Genomic DNA, 18,745 nt, shown 5'->3' on the forward strand with positions numbered 1-18,745 from the left:
TTTTTTTCGTGTGCACATATCTTATAATTTTTCTTGACGTTATATGTGAAAATTAGCCTTCACTTACATCCAAGTGAAATATTTAATAATTGCAAACATTTAGAAAAGCCCTTGTTTTTTAAGCGTGCTGATTTGACTCAATTTTCCAACATATACTGACTTACGTCTGGAACAGGCTGAAATACTAAACCATCCACTTCATGGCTAACCTGACTCGCAAAACTTCCATCTAAAACCTACAATATAAGGTATTGCTAATGTCATTGCTTTGTTCATTTTGATATTTTTAAAACTTACTAAACACCAATTTATTTGCCATTAAATAAAGAAAAAACTTTAATTCAAAATAACATAAAACAAAATCTTTGATTTATTGGTCATATATTTTTTTTATGTTACCATCTTTCTGTCTTTTAATCTCTTAACATAAACAAAATAAGATGTACTGTGAGCTATTGCTCACTTATTATATCTTGCTCAATGTTGTTGACAGAATCTGACAAAAAATTCCTGAATAAGCACGACATCACATAAGTTTTTAGTAAGCAGGAAGAATATATTTTAAAAAGGAACTGAAAAAGTGTCTCTTAGTATGGCTAAACCGGAGGAAGCTAGGTTCCACATCTTAAGAACCTATTACTTGAAATTGCATAGAAAATTTGATGTTTTGGACAGATGGACAGAAGTAAACCTTTGGAGCTAGGGTATAAAAATAAATCAATGTTAAAATCAATTTTAGTTTCCTTTCAACAGCAAGAAAGCTAAGTCCTTTTTTTAATCATTTTTCGTGTGTGCATGGCAAATGTTGAGTCTACAGCTATGAGATTACAAAATTGATTGATTGATTGATTGGTGTAAAATGCAACTTTCAGCACTATTATGCTACTTCGTGACAGTCAGTTTTTATTGGTGGAGGAAGCCAGAGTGCCCGTAGAGAACCACCTACCTAGATTACAAAAAACCAATGCAATAAAACTTAAAAGATACATAGTGATTAACATGTTTGTAGCAATAGATTGCACTTTGTACAGCTGTTTTACAAACCAAGTCTCTTTTGGGGAGATATTCATAATATTCATAGATATTTTATTTTGTTTACCTACTGGTTCCCAGATATAATCTCTGTTTCATCTCACAAGTTAGGAATTTTACTAGTATAATTACACATTGATATTGTTCAAATTGTTCAAATTGAATTCTGAGGAAGACGCAAAGTGAAGGGAGGGTTAGTACAGAATTTTAGTACAAGTTTAAACTCTTAGAAGTTTAAGGCATATAAATGTTGAAAATATGCTGCACAGCCCTATGTTTTGACCTTTGAAAAAAATAGTAGTGCATATAAACTTTCCATTCTAGGATATAATTTTTTTGAAAGTGGCAGTGTTTTAGGCATAAAAGGAGTTCCTATGGGAAATTGCATTGTCTATATTTAGAGACGTGCTACCTTTAGATGTGTCTGTTTAAAAGTTTTCACTATTAAAACCAGCTTTGAATTTAACTTTTTCTCAAATCCATTCAAAATCAGTTTTCCTTACCTTCCTACAAACTGAGACATCCCAGAAAGGTTTTAACCGAACGCTAAATGGTTCTTTTGCCTTATCAATTTCTCCAGTCTTCATCTTTGCATGTCTGGTTCCAATGAGTTCTTTCTCTATACAAACTAACCGCGTTCGGAAATCAGTCTTGCCAACTTCTTGACCCTAAAAATAAATTTAGACTAGAGGATAGTGATGGGAGCCATCATAGAGAGCCCTGGCTGCTTGAAAAAAAATATGTATATTATGATGCATATTAGAGTAATCAGGGTTATTCCATTTACTGTGTAAACATTGGAAGGCCGAAATTTTCTGCTATACCACTAATTCAACTCAAACTGAAAGGGGTTTTAAAGTTGAGAGCTGAACAATTTTTGGAAAAATGCACAGAAGATTTGGTTAAAAAGCAAAAACATCAATTTCAACTTATCATGTTTTGCAGCAGCCCATTTTTGTCTGATTTAGAACCAGACTACATTTGGCAAAGGAAACAACTTGTGTTAAAAGTGTGTTATAACAGAATCAAGTCAGTAATGGTAAATAGACTATTGAGGCAGAGATTTCCAGTAATTATTTTGTTTTGAAAAAAGTATTTTTATATGGACATGTGCCTAGAAAATGTCAGCATTTGGGGAAGTGTCACCACTATTGCATACTATTGTTTCAAAATGCAGTGTCATGAGGTTAACTTAAGATATAATCTTCTTCTGATAAAAGAGGGTCTCACTAGGAAGTTGACCATCTTCATTATTTTTTTTCTTTTTCTATTCTTTATTTTTGTTGCCAATTATTCTATATTCTTTATTTTTCATATTTTAGCATCCCATTAATCTCCATTCTTTATTATTTTGCCCTTTAATCTGTATTTTGTTAAACCTATCGTGACCTCATAGAGGTGAATATACGAACTGGATTTTACTTTTTATTGTTATCATGGTTATTTATGTCTAATTTCTGGTTCACAAAATGGTTAATGAGTTTTTCTCCCTAAGAAAACATCCTTAAAGCAGTTTCATACATATAAAAACTTACCATGAAATAGATGATATCATAAATCAAATATCTAGGTACATCAATGCCATCCACTTTGTCTAAAATCATCTCCTACAAAATATACACAAATTCATGAGTAACTGGATGCCAAATGTACACATTCATTTTTGAATACCACAAAAGAGTTGTGTGACAAGTGTGGTGAAAATTTTTTCAGGAAGGATCCGGGGGTTATTGAGGGGGATACAAGTGCATTGCAGGCTAAAATAATACATGCTTTTCATACAAAAGTTCCTTTACTCCTGACAATAATCTGCAGTTCCTATAATCAACAAGAAATGATTGTAACAGGATGCTGTTACGAAGTCTCCCAAACGAAGCTCCCATAATTCGTAATTCCCAGGGTCGCCTGACATTGGGAAACGTCCAGTGAAAATTGGTTTGGTCCAGTAAAGTTATATGCATTAGTGATGCCTGGAGACTAACCTTGTATATCATTCAAATCATCTTCGCATGACAAACCAGAATATATATGGTTTAGGGGTGGGGATCTCGACCATTTACAAGATACTAGAACATTGGGGGTGGGGATGAACCCCTGGGGACTGGCCCGATACGTCATTCAAATGTTCATTACATGACGAACAGGAATATATATGGTTTAGGGGTGGGGATCTCAACCATTTACAAGATATTAGAACTTTCTCAAAAGGCAGGGGGTCGGGATGACCCCTGGGGACTAACCCTGTATATCATTCAAACCATCTCAGCATGACAAACCAGAATATATATGGTTTAGGGGTGGGGATCTTGACCACTTAGAAGATATTAGAACTTTCTTAAATGGCAGGGGGTGGGGGTGACCCCTGGGGACTAACCCTGTATAACATTTGATGTGCTTTATCATGACAAACCAGAATATAAATGGTTCAGGGGTGGGGGATCTCGACCATTTACAAGATATTAGAACTTTCTCAAATGGCAGGGGGTCTGGATGACCCCTGGGGACTAACCCTGTATATCATTCAAACCATCTTCGCATGACAAACCAGAATATATATGGTTTAGGGGTGGGGATCTTGACCACTTACAAGGTATTAGAATTTTCTTAAATGGCAGGGGGTGGGGGTGATCCCTGGGGACTAACCTTGTATTTCATTTGATGTGCTTTATCATGACAAACTAGAATATATATGGTTTAGGGGTGGGGATCTCAACCATTTACAAGATATTAGAACTTTCTCAAATGGCAGGGGGTCGGGATGACCCCTGGGGACTAACCCTGTATATCATTCAAACCATCTAAGTATGACAAACCAGAATATATATGGTTTAGGGGTGGGGATCTTGACCACTTAGAAGATATTAGAACTTTCTTAAATGGCAGGGGGTGGGGGTGACCCCTGGGGACTAACCCTGTATTACATTTGATGTGCTTTATCATGACAAACCAGAATATATATGGTTTAGGGGTGGGGATCTCGACCATTTACAAGATATATGAACTTTCTCAAATGGCAGGGGATCGGGATGACCCCTGGGGACTAACCCTGTATATCATTCAAACCATCTTCGCATGACAAACCAGAATATATATGGTTTAGGGGTGGGGATCTTGACCACTTACAAGATATTAGAACTTTCTTAAATGGCAGGGGGTGGGGGTGACCCCGGGGGACTAACCCTGTATTTCATTTGATGTGCTTTATCATGACAAACCAGAATATATATGGTTTAGGGGTGGGGATCCGAACCATTTACAAGATATTAGAACTTTCTCAAATGGCAGGGGGTCTGGATGACCCCTGGGGACTAACCCTGTATATCATTCAAACCATCTTAGCATGACAAACCAGAATATATATGGTTTAGGGGTGGGGATCTTGACCACTTACAAGATATTAGAACTTTCTTAAATGGCAGGGGGTGGGGGTGACCCCTGGGGACTAACCCTGTATTTCATTTGATGTGCTTTATCATGACAAACCAGAATATATTTGGTTTAGGGGTGGGGATCTCGACCATTTACAAGATATTAGAAATTAATCAAATGGCAGGGGGTCGGGATGACCCCTGGGGACTAACCCTGTATATCATTCATACCATCTTAGCATGACAAACCAGAATATATATGGTTTAGGGGTGGGGATCTTGACCACTTAGAAGATATTAGAACTTTCTTAAATGGCAGGGGGTGGGGGTGACCCCTGGGGACTAACCCTATATTTCATTTAATGGGCTTTATCATTTAGAACATTTTCAATTTAAAAGATTGTGTCTATCACAAACGGTTTTCAATTTATAATCATTTGAAAATTTAAAAAAATAAAATCCCATAGGGTTCTATAGTAAAACCCTCTTTTCTTTTTGCCCCTCAAAGTACCCCTTTATAAACCCCATTGCACAAACAAAACCCTGATTGCACCACTAAACATGTTAGTCTAACATATTGTGAAACCCTAAGTTAATCTGACAAGCGGTTTAGGAGAACAGGTGCGGACAAGTTCAAATTTAAAAGCGGCGGAAGAAGAAGAAGAAGAAGAATAATAATAATAATAACTGAGCAAAAACAATAAGTCTTCCCAAACTTCGTTTGGGAGACTTAATAACCATCTTGCAGATTATATAGAAGCTAGATGTGTTGGAATGACACAAATGGCCTGGTTGCAAATAAAGCTTGAAGCCCTTTTTAAGAGTGGAAATTTTCAAAGTCAAAAGCACTTTATTTTGGCAGAATTCAGCGGAACAGAACCAAACGTAGACTCGATCTATAATTCATCATAGTTGAATCACATACTAAAGATCAGCTCAATATGTGAAGGCATTTCGAAAAAAAAGTCTGTATAACTGTTTGTTGCGGAAAGACGGAATGACGGACAAGGGTAAAACTATATGGCCCCAACCTTAGCCGGCTTGGCCATAAAAAGAGCCATTGTGGCAGGTTTCAATGAGACCAAGAAACTCCTAAGAGCCTGAATAGCTCACCTGGAATTTTTTTTGTGCAGATCTGCATCAATGATTATTTTGCTGTTTAATGTATATTAATATGTGTTTAAACATGCCTTTTAAAATTTCTCTCTATCGATGATAGTTTCTGCAAATAAATTTAAAAATTGGTAATAACTCTCTAATATAAGGGTAAATTGACAATTTTGATTATTTGACTTATTTGTAGGTCTTACTTTGATAAATATTTTTGCCCTATAAAGATTCTATCTTTCTATTATAGTTTCTGTGAAAAACTAAAAAAAATTGTAAAAATAGTCTTTTATCGGCTATAAATCCTATAAGGGATCAATTGATGATTTCAATCAAGCAGACATATTTCTTGGTCTTGCTTTGCTCAACATTTTTGCTTTTGAAGTTTTTCTCTATCCATCATAGTTTGATAGTTGTGGACAAGGTGAGCTAATAATGTAGACTACAGTTCGGTTGGATCTTATGGTCATGATGGTTAGTCCAACTGCCTACCATGGGAAATCCCTCTCAAATTTAACAGACAATTTTGTTAAACATTGAATACAATAATTTTTTTTCATATTTTCAAACATATTGTATAAATATTTCTAATAACTAAAAATAACCAAAAGCATTTGCATTTAGCTATGAAAGGTGGGTACAAATACAGGTTGTGCCCACTTTCACCATGGATAGTTGAAAAATTCAAAATTCAGGTGAGCTGAAATGTATAGTGTATCAAAGAAATTTGAATTTCTATATTTGCTGTTAATTGCAGTTTAAAGATAGCAGAAGTAATGATTTGAGACATGATTTAATGTCTGTCAATTATACACACCCCATCCATTAATGTATCCTATAAAGTTCTCCCTAAATCTTTACGATAAGGGAAGTGTAGATTTGGGACGTGGAATACTGTATGTTTGTCAATTATACATACCCCATCTACTAGCGTATCCTTTAAAGTTCTACTTAAATCTTTACGATAGGGGAAGTGTAGATTTGGGACGTGGAATACTGCATTATCTCTGTCAATCATGTAAACCTCATTAGCACCATCAATTAACATCATGAATCTGAAAAAAAGGGAATCTAAGTTTATCTGCCATAAAAGGGAAGTAATCTAAGTTTATCTGCCATAAAAGGAAAGTAATTTAAGTTTATCTGCCATAAAAGGGATGTTATCAAAGTTTATCTGCTATAAAGGGAAGTAATTTAAGTTTTTCTGCTATAAAAGGGAAGTAATCAAAGTGTATCTGCTATAAAAGGGAAGTAATCCATGTTTATCTTCTATAAGATGGAGTAACTCCTTAAAACAAAGTATAACATGACAACAACACATAAATGAGTATTAGAGCAACAATAACATTAGCAGTACCAATTTAACTGCACCAGATACTCATTTGGACAAATAATGTCCCTTCAGCAATGTTCAAGGCCAAAGTTTTTGAAAATCCTCAAACAATACAAAAATGTCAAAGATTACAATAAGCTTATGAATAAAAAATGAAATGTGTTGCAACTAAATTGAGAAAAAAGAGAACTTATGCTATGGGTTTTGCTTATTGTTGAAGAGCGTACTGTGACCTATAGTTGTTAACTTCTATGCCATTTGGTCTCTGGTGGAGAGTTGTCTCATTTTTGGTGGGTTCGTGTTGCTCAGTCTTTAGTTTTCTATGTTGTGTATGTCCCTTTTGGTATCTTTTGCATCTCTTTGGCAACCATACCACATCTTCTTATTTTTATATGTTAACTAGATTTTTTTAATACAAAGAGTCTTTTAAGACATTAACATGATTAACCCATTTGAATATATTCATTCGAATCATCTGGTTCATTCAATAAGGTGCAAAATGAAATAAACAGGAAAACACTAATTTGAAATATTGTACTATGTAGGGTAATTGTTAACAACCAATAGTAAAATAGTTTTACTTTTGGGGAATAAATGAATTGTCACATACTCCCTAGATTTCTATTTTGGTTGTATTGTATTCTTGGGTTGATGTATCATTGGGAAATAACCCATATTGTAGTGTAAACATTACATTTTCTAAGTCAGAAGTATTTCCACTTAAAAGCTTACCTACTCACAAGTTTACAACATGTCTACTTTTTATCATAACAAACCAGGACAAATGCAGGATGGGATTCATATTACTGTAAATTAAGAAATTATTGCGAGGTTTTTATTAATGCGACTGGGTAAATATCACAATAATAAGAGCTCACATTCTGATATCGGACACATATATATGCATGAAGCTTTTCCTGAAATCGCAATTATCAATCTCACATTTTTGTTCAGTCTTCAAAAATCGCAATTATAAATGCACGCAATAATTTCTGAATTTACAGTAATTAAAATTGGATCCTTACATCATGTCAACTTGTTATCATATTTATGTTTCCTACCTTGTACCATCAGCCTTCCAGCTGACAATCATGTTTCCTACCCTGTACCATCAGCCTTCCAGCTGACAATCATGTTTCCTACCCTGTACCATCAGCCTTCCAGCTGACAATCATGTTTCCTACCTTGTACCATCAGCCTTCCAGCTGACAGTCATGCTTCCTACCTTGTACCATCAGCCTTCCAGCTGACAATCATGTTTCCTACCTTGTACCATCAGCCTTCCAGCTGACAATCATGTTTCCTACCTTGTACCATCAGCCTTCCAGCTGACAGTCATGTTTCCTACCTTGTACCATCAGCCTTCCAGCTTAATCATGTTTCCTACCTTGTAGCATCAGCCTTCCAGCTGACAATCATGTTTCCTACCTTGTACCATCAGCCTTCCAGCTGACAATCATGTTTCCTACCTTGTACCATCAGACTTCCAGCTTAATCATGTTTCCTACCTTGTAGCATCAGCCTTCCAGCTGACAATCATGTTTCCTTCCTTGTACCATCAGCCTTCCAGCTGACAATCATGTTTCCTACCTTGTACCATCAGCCTTCCAGCTGACAATCATGTTTCCTACCTTGTACCATCAGCCTTCCAGCTGACAATCATGTTTCCTACCTTGTACCATCAGCCTTCCAGCCTTCCAGCTGACAATCATGTTTCCTACCTTGTACCATCAGCCTTCCAGCTGACAATCATGTTTCCTACCTTGTACCATCAGCCTTCCAGCTGACTTTATATTCTTTTTTTCTAAGATAATCTAAATTATTGATATCCATGGAAACAGGTTGAGATCCTGGGAAACCATTACTAAAAATAGAAATATACAGACAATCTATAGAAATTGTCTGGAATACAAGGAGATCTAAAAGCTGAAATACAAATATGAACAGCAATGAAATTCTAATAGAACTTGATAAGAGACAAAGTTTGGTAAAGTCTCCAAGTAATGTTGAAGAAATGTAGTAACTGCGATTAACTATATTTCATGGTATACCAGTTTTTGTGAATTTCCTGGTACAGGTGAAGTACAAATTGATCAACAATATGCAATTTTTTTATAGGCCTGGCCTGTATGCATACTTTGGCAATACCAGGAAATCAAACATCCATAAAAAATACAATTCTTCTTGAAATAAACGAACAAGAGTGCACATGCTGAAATGTCTCGCCTGTTTTACTTATCATTGAATTTATGTTGAAAGTCTGTAACATGAAGTTTTTACCACAAGTATCACATACACTTAAAATTATAAATGTTCTATAATAATGAGGTCATGGTCAGATGAACCAGGCAAGACAGACATGTACACCTTACAATCATTCAATAGAATAAATATAGTTGACCTGTTGCTTATAGTATCTGATAGACTGACAAAATTATGAAAATGTAACAATGAACCATGAATATTAGGTCAAGGTCAGATAATACATGCAAGACAGACATGTACACCTTACAATTATTTCATTCATCAAATATAGCTGACCTATTACTTAAAGAATTTGAAAAACAGTCAGAAACACAAAAACTTAACATTGACCAATGCAATGAACCATGAAAATGAGGTCAAGGTCATATGATACTGGCTAGAATGATGTGCATACCTTACAATCATTTTATACATTAACTATATAGTTGACCAATTACTTATAGTACTTCAAAAACAGACCAAAACATAATAAACTGCTTCACTGAGCGCAGCTGGATACGCCTGCAGAGGTCCAACCCTGAACAGTTGGGGCAAAAATGGACACAATATTCAAGCTTGATACAGGTCTGAATTTGGATTGTAATTAAATATTTGACATATTATAGGTTTCTGAATAAATGTAGTCAAAGAACTTGAAATTGGTTATATGAATTGAATTTATATTCAATTAAAGATTTCTTGCTGTTGTGCAATACCCTGTGCTGTTGCGCAATACTTAGTTAATCTGTTGTCAGACTATAAACAAACAATAACTTCTCAATGTTATATCAGAAATTTATAAATAACTAAAGGGAGGTTATCTTAATAGATATAAATCAGTCATCAAAGTTTAATGAAAACTGCTCTAAGCACTTTAAGGATATTGTCCAAAAACTTGAAAATCAACCCTTTTTTTATGAATAAAATCTTATAACTCGGAAACATAAAATCTTAAATTTATAAAAATCAAAAGGGAGCTTACAAGAATAGATATAAACAATTTAGCAAAGTTTCATAAAAAATGCTGAGAGCATGTTTGAGTTATTGTCCGAAAACTGGAAAATCCCCCTTTTTGTAATGAATAAAACCCCATAAATCGGAAACATATAGTCTAAAATTTAAAAGAATCAAAAGGGAGCTCATGTCGATAGAAATAAACAATTCACCAAAGTTTCTTGCAAATTGGTGAAATTGTTTTTGAGTTATTGTCCAAAAACTGGAAAATCCCCCCTATTTTAATGAATAAAACCCCACAACTCGGAAATGTAAAATGTAAAATTTATAAAATTCTAAAGGGAGCTTACATCAATACTGAATAGATATAAACAATTCACCAAAGTTTCATAAAAAATGCTGAAAGCATTTTTGAGTTATTGTTCGAAAACTGGAAAATCCCCGTTTTTGTAATGAATAAAACCCCATAAATCGGAAACATATGGTCTAAAATTTATAAAAATCAAAAGGGAACTCATGTCGATATAAATAAACAATTCATCAAAGTTTCTTGCAAATTGGTGAAATTGTTTTTGAGTTATTGTCCACAAACTGGAAAGTCCCCCCTTTTTTAATGAATAAAACCCCAAAACTCGGAAACGGTAAATCCGATATTTATAAAAAACGAAAGGGAGCTCACGTCAATAGATATAAACAATTCACCAAAGTTTCATGCATATTGGTTGAAGCGTTTTTGAGTTAATGTCCGACATGTTGACAACGGACGGACGGATAGACGAACGGACAGACAGACAGACGGTCAACGGTATACCATAATTCGTCCTGTAAACAGGCGTATAAAAACTTAACATTGACCAATGAACCATGTAAATGAGGTCAAGGTCAGATGACACCTACCAGACAGACATGTACACCTTACAATCATTCCATATACCACATATATTTGACCTATTGCTTATAGTACTTCAAAAACAGACCAAAACATAAAAACTTAACATTGACTAATGACCCATGAAAATGAGGTCAAGGTCAGATGAAACCTGCCAGAATGACATGGACCCATTACAGTCATTCCATACACAACATATAGTTATCCTACTGCTTATAGTATTTGAGAAACAGACCTAATCAAGTTACTTTAACCTTGATCACTGATCCATGAAATGAGGTCGAGGTCAGATGAATCCTGTCTGAAGGTCATGTAGACGTTGAAAGGAACCTATATAACAAATACAGTTATCCTATTACTCATAATAAGTGAGAAATTCACATTACAAAAACACTTAAATTTGTTTTCAAGCAGTCACTGAACCATGAAAATGAGGTCAAGGACATTGGACATATGACAGTCGGAAACTTCGTAACATAAGGTATCTGCATACAAGATACGAAGCATCCAGGTCTTCTACCTTCTGAAATATAAAGCTTTATACAAATAGTTTACGCCACTGCCGCAGCCAGATAGAAATAACTATGTCTCGCATACTGCGACTTTCGTTGCAGGCGAGACAAAAATATGGAACCAGTGAAAATGAATGAATCCAGAGTATGAAGACAATAAGTGGCCATGTCTTCATAACAATGAGTGGCCATTTTTTCATTTTAAATAAGTGGCCATGTTTTCTTTTTAATAAGTGGCCATGTCTTCATTTTAATTAGTGGCTGTGTCTTCATTTAAATAAGTGGCCATGTCTTCATTACAATAAGTGGCCATGTCTTCATTACAATAAGAGGCTGTGTCTTAATTTTAATAAGTGGCCATGTCTTTATTACAATAAGTGGCCATGTCTCCATTTTAATAAGTGGCCATGTCTTCATTTTAATAACTGGCCATGTCTTCATTACAATAAGTGGCCATGTCTTCATTACAATAAGTGGTCATGTCTTCATTTTACAATTAATGGCCATGTCTTTATTTTAATAAGTGGCCATTGCTTCACTCTAATATATGTAAGTGGCCATGTCTTCATTTATATAAGTGGCCAGGTCTTTATTACAATAAGTGGCCATATCTTCATTACAATAAGTGGCCATATCTTCATTACAATAAGTGGCCATGTCTCCATTTGAATAAGTTGCCATGTCTTCATTTGAATAAGCGGCCACATCTTAATTTGAATAAGTAGCCATATCTTCATTACAATAAGTGGCCATGTCTTCATTTGAAATAAGTGGCCATGTCTTTATTTGAATAAGTGGCCATGTCTTCATTTGAATAAGCGGCCATGTCTTAATTTGAATAAGTAGCCATATCTTCATTACAATAAGTGCCCATGTCTTCATTTGAAATAAGTGGCCATGTCTTTATTTGAATAAGTGGCCATGTCTTCATTTGAATAAGCGACCACGTCTTAATTTTAATAAGTGGACATGTCTTCATTACAATAAGTGGCCATATCTTCATTACAATAAGTGGCCATGTCTTCATTTGAATAAAAAAAGCTGTGCAAAGTGTAACCATGCAAACATTATTACACCAGCAAACTTGAAGGCTGTATCTCAAAATATTGTTTGTTTTTTTTACTTCAGGTATTACACTAGAAGAGTATGTATCTCAAAATGCTGTTTTTTTTTTTTTAACTCTATGTAGTACACTAGAAGGATAAAAGTAATTGGTGGTGATTTCAAGTAAATTTTTTGTCACCTAATTAAAAAGATAATTTCAATGCATTTCTTCAAATCTAATTTTATTTGTATTTTAATTTTTCATTTATACTATAAAAATAAGGAGATGTGGTATGATGGCCAATGAGACAACTATCCACCAAAGTACAAATGAAGTGGATGTAAGCAATTATAGGCAACTGTACGGCCTTCAACAATGAGAAAAATCCATACTGTATGGTCGGCTATAAAAGGCCTGACATGAAAAATATGAAACAATTCAATTGAGAAAGCTATCAGCCTAATTTATAACAAAACAATAACTGCCTTTTTCTAATTTGTTTAAACATTATAGATTATGAAATAATCTAAACATTTAAAAATTTAATCAATAAGTGGTTGTGTTATAACCAGATGAATAAAGTTGTAGTATAAAATTTCAATATAGTATTACATCTTCCAGTTATCTATATAAACACAATGATTAAGCTCTATAATATTCAATATAAATAACTTGTATAATTTATCTACTTAAAATACAACTAAGTGGCCCGAGAACACAGTTATTTCGTAGTGCATTTCTTTTAGACAATAAAGTCAAATTAAAAAAATCGCACCTGCTCTATCTCAAAAAGATTTTTACAGTGTAGTGTACTACTATTGGGACAAATAATATCAAAATTATAGAAAAGTCTACCAGCTCTAACTCAAAATATTGACAATTCTATGTTAAGGGGGTCTAAAAATCAGTTTGACAGCTTCAGGCATACTAGTTTTTGACCTTTTTTAACTGGACCAAATCACTACTTTACATAAAGATTCAGCACCCAAATTTTTTTAACATGTACTTTCATCCCCTTTCTTAATATTTCATGCATAAAATATAAAGAAATGAATTTGGAAAGTGTATGAAAAAAATTTGCAAGTTATACACTGTCCACACTAGGGACTATATTTGTAGACAACGAAAATCTAAGGACGATAACTGTGTCCTCAGACCTAATAGTATAGAAAGACTTGACTAATTCTAATAAAACTTTGCATGACCTAAGCTTAGGGAATTATAAGATAGTTGGCCAAGTTTCATGGCCATGGGATATATATTATAGAAACTATGGCCATTTTAATATTGAAATTTGAATGTTTAATTTTGACGTTTAAATCAAATAATTTCAAATATCAAGATTTGGGCTTAAAAAATTTAAATATTGCAAAAATTTGCTTTTTAAATGCTCTTAAATATAATATATTAAGTATTTAAAGCAACTGAACACTCATTTGATTTATCAGATTTATTACAATTATTCAAAAGTCAAATTTATATGAGCCTATGCCTGAAAATAGAGATTTTCGAATTAAGGGGAGCCTTACATAAACATGCATTTTTTTCAACTATTTTGAAGTTTTTGAAGTTTTTTACCATAAATTATTCTTCCATATATATTAAATGTACTTTAAATGGAAAGAAAAGTTACAAAAAAACATACCAAATGAGTATAAAATGGTCTTAGGCTATGTAAGACTGAACATTATTTAGAGTCAATTTAGGCCGTAGCACATATTTACATATAAAAATGCATACAGAAGCTATAAGAAATGAAAATTTGTTACTTTATGCTCATTTCTATGCTAAGATGTCATGATACAAGAAGTCTAATTGCAAAAGGACTCTTGCATTCAACTTTTTTTGCAGACAGTATGGTCTGATGCACAGTTTTTTCACTTTTCAATGGAAAACTTGCATGTAGTTTTAGTCTCAACTGGCATATATTTGAACCACATACTATCCTACAGAAGAAAATAGAGGTAGTATATGAAATGGATAAGGTGCACAGATCATTGTCAAGTGCTTTTTTTACAGATTTAGTGAAATATTTATGATGGACTACAAATTTTATGTACAAAGCTCTTCACATTTCACATACATTAAACAGGCCGTTCGACCAGGGCCTAAATACAACACATTTTGCACATTTTTTTCTGTGAAAATCTACTTTTCTCTATATTCAGAGTTCACAAATGGTTAATAGAATTTGAATTAATCATAGAAACACAAATATCAAAGCATAAAAAGCTGTCAGATAGAAAGTCCGCATGCCTCTTAGGCTTAAAAATGGAAACTGCTTTAAAATGCTTATTTTAGCCGTATAATGCCAAAATGGGACATTTTAACAGAATTTCTTTCAAATAAAGATGTAAATCCTTTAGTTTTATTGAGTTTGACAAATTGAAACCAGCAAACCATTCAGGGACGTTGCGAAAGTGCAGAATCTACATTTCCTGAATTCATCTCTTAGGCCCGAGAACACAGTTATTTCGTAGTGCATTTCTTTTAGACAATAAAGTCAAATTAAAAAAATCGCACCTGCTCTATCTCAAAAAGATTTTTACAGTGTAGTGTACTACTATTGGGACAAATAATATCAAAATTATAGAAAAGTCTACCAGCTCTAACTCAAAATATTGACAATTCTATGTTAAGGGGGTCTAAAAATCAGTTTGACAGCTTCAGGCATACTAGTTTTTGACCTTTTTTAACTGGACCAAATCACTACTTTACATAAAGATTCAGCACCCAAATTTTTTTAACATGTACTTTCATCCCCTTTCTTAATATTTCATGCATAAAATATAAAGAAATGAATTTGGAAAGTGTATGAAAAAAATTTGCAAGTTATACACTGTCCACACTAGGGACTATATTTGTAGACAACGAAAATCTAAGGACGATAACTGTGTCCTCGGACCAAGTGGTTCAATGATTTTATTTATAGATAATACTCCCAATCAGGATGCTTATTACTAAATGAAATTGTAACAAAATGGTTACATCTTCAAATATAGGTTTCTTTAAACTAAAACAATTGAGGGCAAGATTTCCATAGTGTATTGACAGGCAGAAGGACCTTGTTTTGGACATCAGGATTTGGCTTTTATTTTTGTGGGAATATGGATTTTACACTTATCAGGACTTGGGAATTAATAATAAATGTCGAATTTGGGAAAGAATACTTTAAATACAAGATTCATTAGAAAAACAATGGATATGGGGTATCCATCCATGATACAAAATCAGTACATGCACAACAACAAAAACACACAAAAATCAAAGGAACATTGCTTTTATTGCTGTTCTTCATCTCAAAGTCACAGTGAGGCCTTCAACACAGAGCAAAAATACTCTTACCTCACTGCAAGTTTAAGACAGCCCCTAGCACCGGCTTGAGCATTTATTTTTACAGGAAATCGGGATAACCCCCAAACCCAAATAAGAGTAACTAATAATAAACATTTTTAAATTGGATGATTTCTTTTGTTGTTAATCAAACAGTAAGACACATTAAAAGACTAGTAATGCTGTGAACTATTCAACTCTATTGACACTATTGACACACGAGCTTTAAGTGTTAGGTCAACAAGAAGGTGAAGAGAAATGAATCTGAAAACACATTATATGGTAAATAGATATAAGAAGATGTGGTATGAGTGCCAATGAGACAACTCTCCATCCAAGTCACAATTTGTAAAAGTAAACCATTATAGGTCAAAGTACAGCCTTCCACACGGAGCCTTGGCTTACAACGAACAGCAAACTATAAAGGGCCCTAAAAATGACTAGTGTTAAACCATTCAAACCGGAAAACCAACAGTCTAATCTATATAAAAAACGAGAAACACTCATGAACCACATCAACAAACAACAACCACTGAACATCAGGTCCCTGACCATTATCTTTAAAATATATAGGTATTTGGTAAACATGAACTTGATAAGCCATGAATCTGAAACCACTTTACAAGGTATAGCATGTTCAAACATGAAGCATAAAAGAAATTTAATGAAGCTTAAGTTTTTAGTTCCTGCGAATGAAGGACAGATGGATATACAAACAGACCGACTAGGGTAAAACAGTTTACCGCCCCTCTGAGATAAAAAAAAAATCTTCTCCCTTTTATTCCAATAAATTCAATTCATACTGATTGATGAAATATTTTTAATCAAAACATTACAATTACCAACATGTTTTTATTTTCAAACCCTTTTGATGTGATTCCTGAAGAATTTTTGAAAATGTCACAACATTTTCCCCGAATACATGTATGTCAATATGTGACCACAGTAACACTAATTTTGTCAAATGACAGGGTAATCATATATCAACAAAGAAATTTCTTCTTAAAGACATATATATGTTGTGAGCTTTTAGATTAAAAAGAAAAATCTTTTCCAATCAAAGGTTAGTTGGCAAATTAAAGGTTATACTACACAACCAATGCAGCTAAATATAAATATTAAAAACAAGTGAAACTGCGAGCTACTGCTCACTGATGATAGCCCCGCCGCAACTGGATAATTCTAATAGTGTAAAAATATGTAAGTGTTCGGTAAACAGGAAGTTGTTGAGTGATGAATCTGAAAACGCATCACACGGTATAGCTGACTTTTATAAACCCTGAAACCAAATTTAAGAAATCCTTATGATGTAGTTCCTGAGAAAGATGCGACAAAATATATTCATGGGACAGATGGACTGACTGACGGATGGACGGACAGACAGACAGAGGTAAAACAGTATACCCCCACTTTTTTAAAGCGGGGGTATAAATATATAAGCTTATAAATGAAGGATATAAAATCAATTTCATGCATTTATCCCCTATTTTATTAAAGTAACAGGAGACATATATGTGTTGTTTGCAATTAAAATAACTTGGAAACAATAATCCTTATAAAAGCAAAGTTTGGTACTAATTGGTTTCAGTGCACCTGTACCTTAGCTAAACATGGTCTTATAGTAATTCTGTTAGGTTGCTGTATATCCAATGCTAAAGTAAGATTATTTAAACTTTAAAAATGTCAACTCAGAACTTTATGAATAAGTATTTAAAATATTTATGGCATTTAAAATGTAATTTTATGGTGAGTTTACTTACAAAACTTTTACTCATTTTGTTTTCTGTTTATATACATGATACAGTATTAAGAAAAAAAAACTTTTGCAAAAGAAAACCAAAGTTTATCCTAAGATCTAAAATAACTTATATTTAATTCACATTTAAAATGAACTCATCATAAATACCAGGATAAAAATTTTGTACACCAGACGGGCATTAATAAAGATTTAAATGGCAAAAATATTTTGCAAAAGAAAAATAAAGTATATCAAGAGATCTGAAATACCTTATATACAATTTGCATTTAAAAAAGATTTAAATGACAAAAGTCTTATCGAAGAGTTGTCAAATGTAACTTATATATTGTATACACTATACATACTACTTCAAAACTTAGGGAGGGGCCTCGGTGGCCGAGTGGTCTAAGTAGTTACTACTATAATCACTAGCCAGTCAACACTGAGGTTGTGAGTTCGAACCCAGCTCGTGAGGATGCACTTGACTCCAATCTTAATTGACTAGGATTGTCAGTTTTCCTGTCGAAGGTCGGTGGTTTTCTCTGGGCACTCCAGCTTCCTCAACCAATAAAAACTGGCCGCCACGAAATAGCCCAAAAACGGTGCTTAAAAGTGGCGTTAAAACACCAAAAATCAAATCAAATCAAATCAAAACTTAGGGAAACAATCAAAATGGGTTCTGCACAATCCATTCATAAAGCCCAAACTCCAATTGGGTGCCAACTGTGTGAAGCTGGAAACAAGATTGAATGGAAATGTATTCAGTGTTCCTTATTGATTTGTTCTAGATGTAAAGACAAAATTCATCCAAAGTTTAAAGGTGCTATCGATCATGAAATAGTCAATATCAAAGAAGTTGGACTACAGGATTTATCTGGTGGAGATTTAAGAGCACATCAAACTAAAATTGAGATAAAAGTTTCAAGACAATTTACTACTGATATGGTATTTAAAATGAAATGGCACCCATATCAGTAGAAAATTGTCTTGAAACTTTTATCTCAATTTTAGTTTGATGTGCTCTTAAATCTCCACCAGATAAATCCTGTAGTCCAACTTCTTTGATATTGACTATTTCATGATCGATAGCACCTTTAAACTTTGGATTAATTTTGTCTTTACATCTAGAACAAATCAACAAGGAACACTGAATACATTTCCATTCAATTCTATGTCATCCTGTCCTGATG

The 18,745-nt window shown here is 33.7% G+C and overlaps 1 protein-coding gene and 1 long non-coding RNA gene across 29 annotated transcripts in view; both read right to left on the bottom strand.

Moving 5' to 3' along the window:
- Window positions 1-18,745, bottom strand: part of LOC127731978 (mRNA-capping enzyme-like) — a 49,521-nt gene that overhangs the window by 9,053 nt on the left and 21,723 nt on the right. For all 28 annotated transcript variants that reach the window (XR_007995942.1, XR_007995932.1, XR_007995928.1 and 25 more), the window contains exons 10-14: window positions 8,603-8,704; window positions 6,427-6,562; window positions 2,568-2,639; window positions 1,536-1,700; window positions 165-236 (exon numbers count right to left, since the gene is read on the bottom strand). Coding sequence is in view for 12 of the 28 variants with exons in the window: in XM_052240947.1 (XP_052096907.1) it covers window positions 165-236; window positions 1,536-1,700; window positions 2,568-2,639; window positions 6,427-6,562; window positions 8,603-8,704 (547 nt within the window). In the remaining 16 variants the exon portion in view is untranslated. The remainder of the gene's footprint in view (window positions 1-164; window positions 237-1,535; window positions 1,701-2,567; window positions 2,640-6,426; window positions 6,563-8,602; window positions 8,705-18,745) is intronic.
- On the bottom strand, window positions 3,599-5,137 carry LOC127731979 (uncharacterized). Its single transcript, XR_007995946.1, has 2 exons — window positions 4,212-5,137; window positions 3,599-3,675 (listed from the first exon to the last, which is right to left on the bottom strand). It is a non-coding gene; the product is annotated as an uncharacterized LOC127731979 (long non-coding RNA).

The sequence above is a fragment of the Mytilus californianus genome, unplaced genomic scaffold (assembly GCF_021869535.1).
Source record: "Mytilus californianus isolate M0D057914Y unplaced genomic scaffold, xbMytCali1.0.p SCAF_21, whole genome shotgun sequence".
Classification (NCBI taxonomy): domain Eukaryota; kingdom Metazoa; phylum Mollusca; class Bivalvia; order Mytilida; family Mytilidae; genus Mytilus; species Mytilus californianus.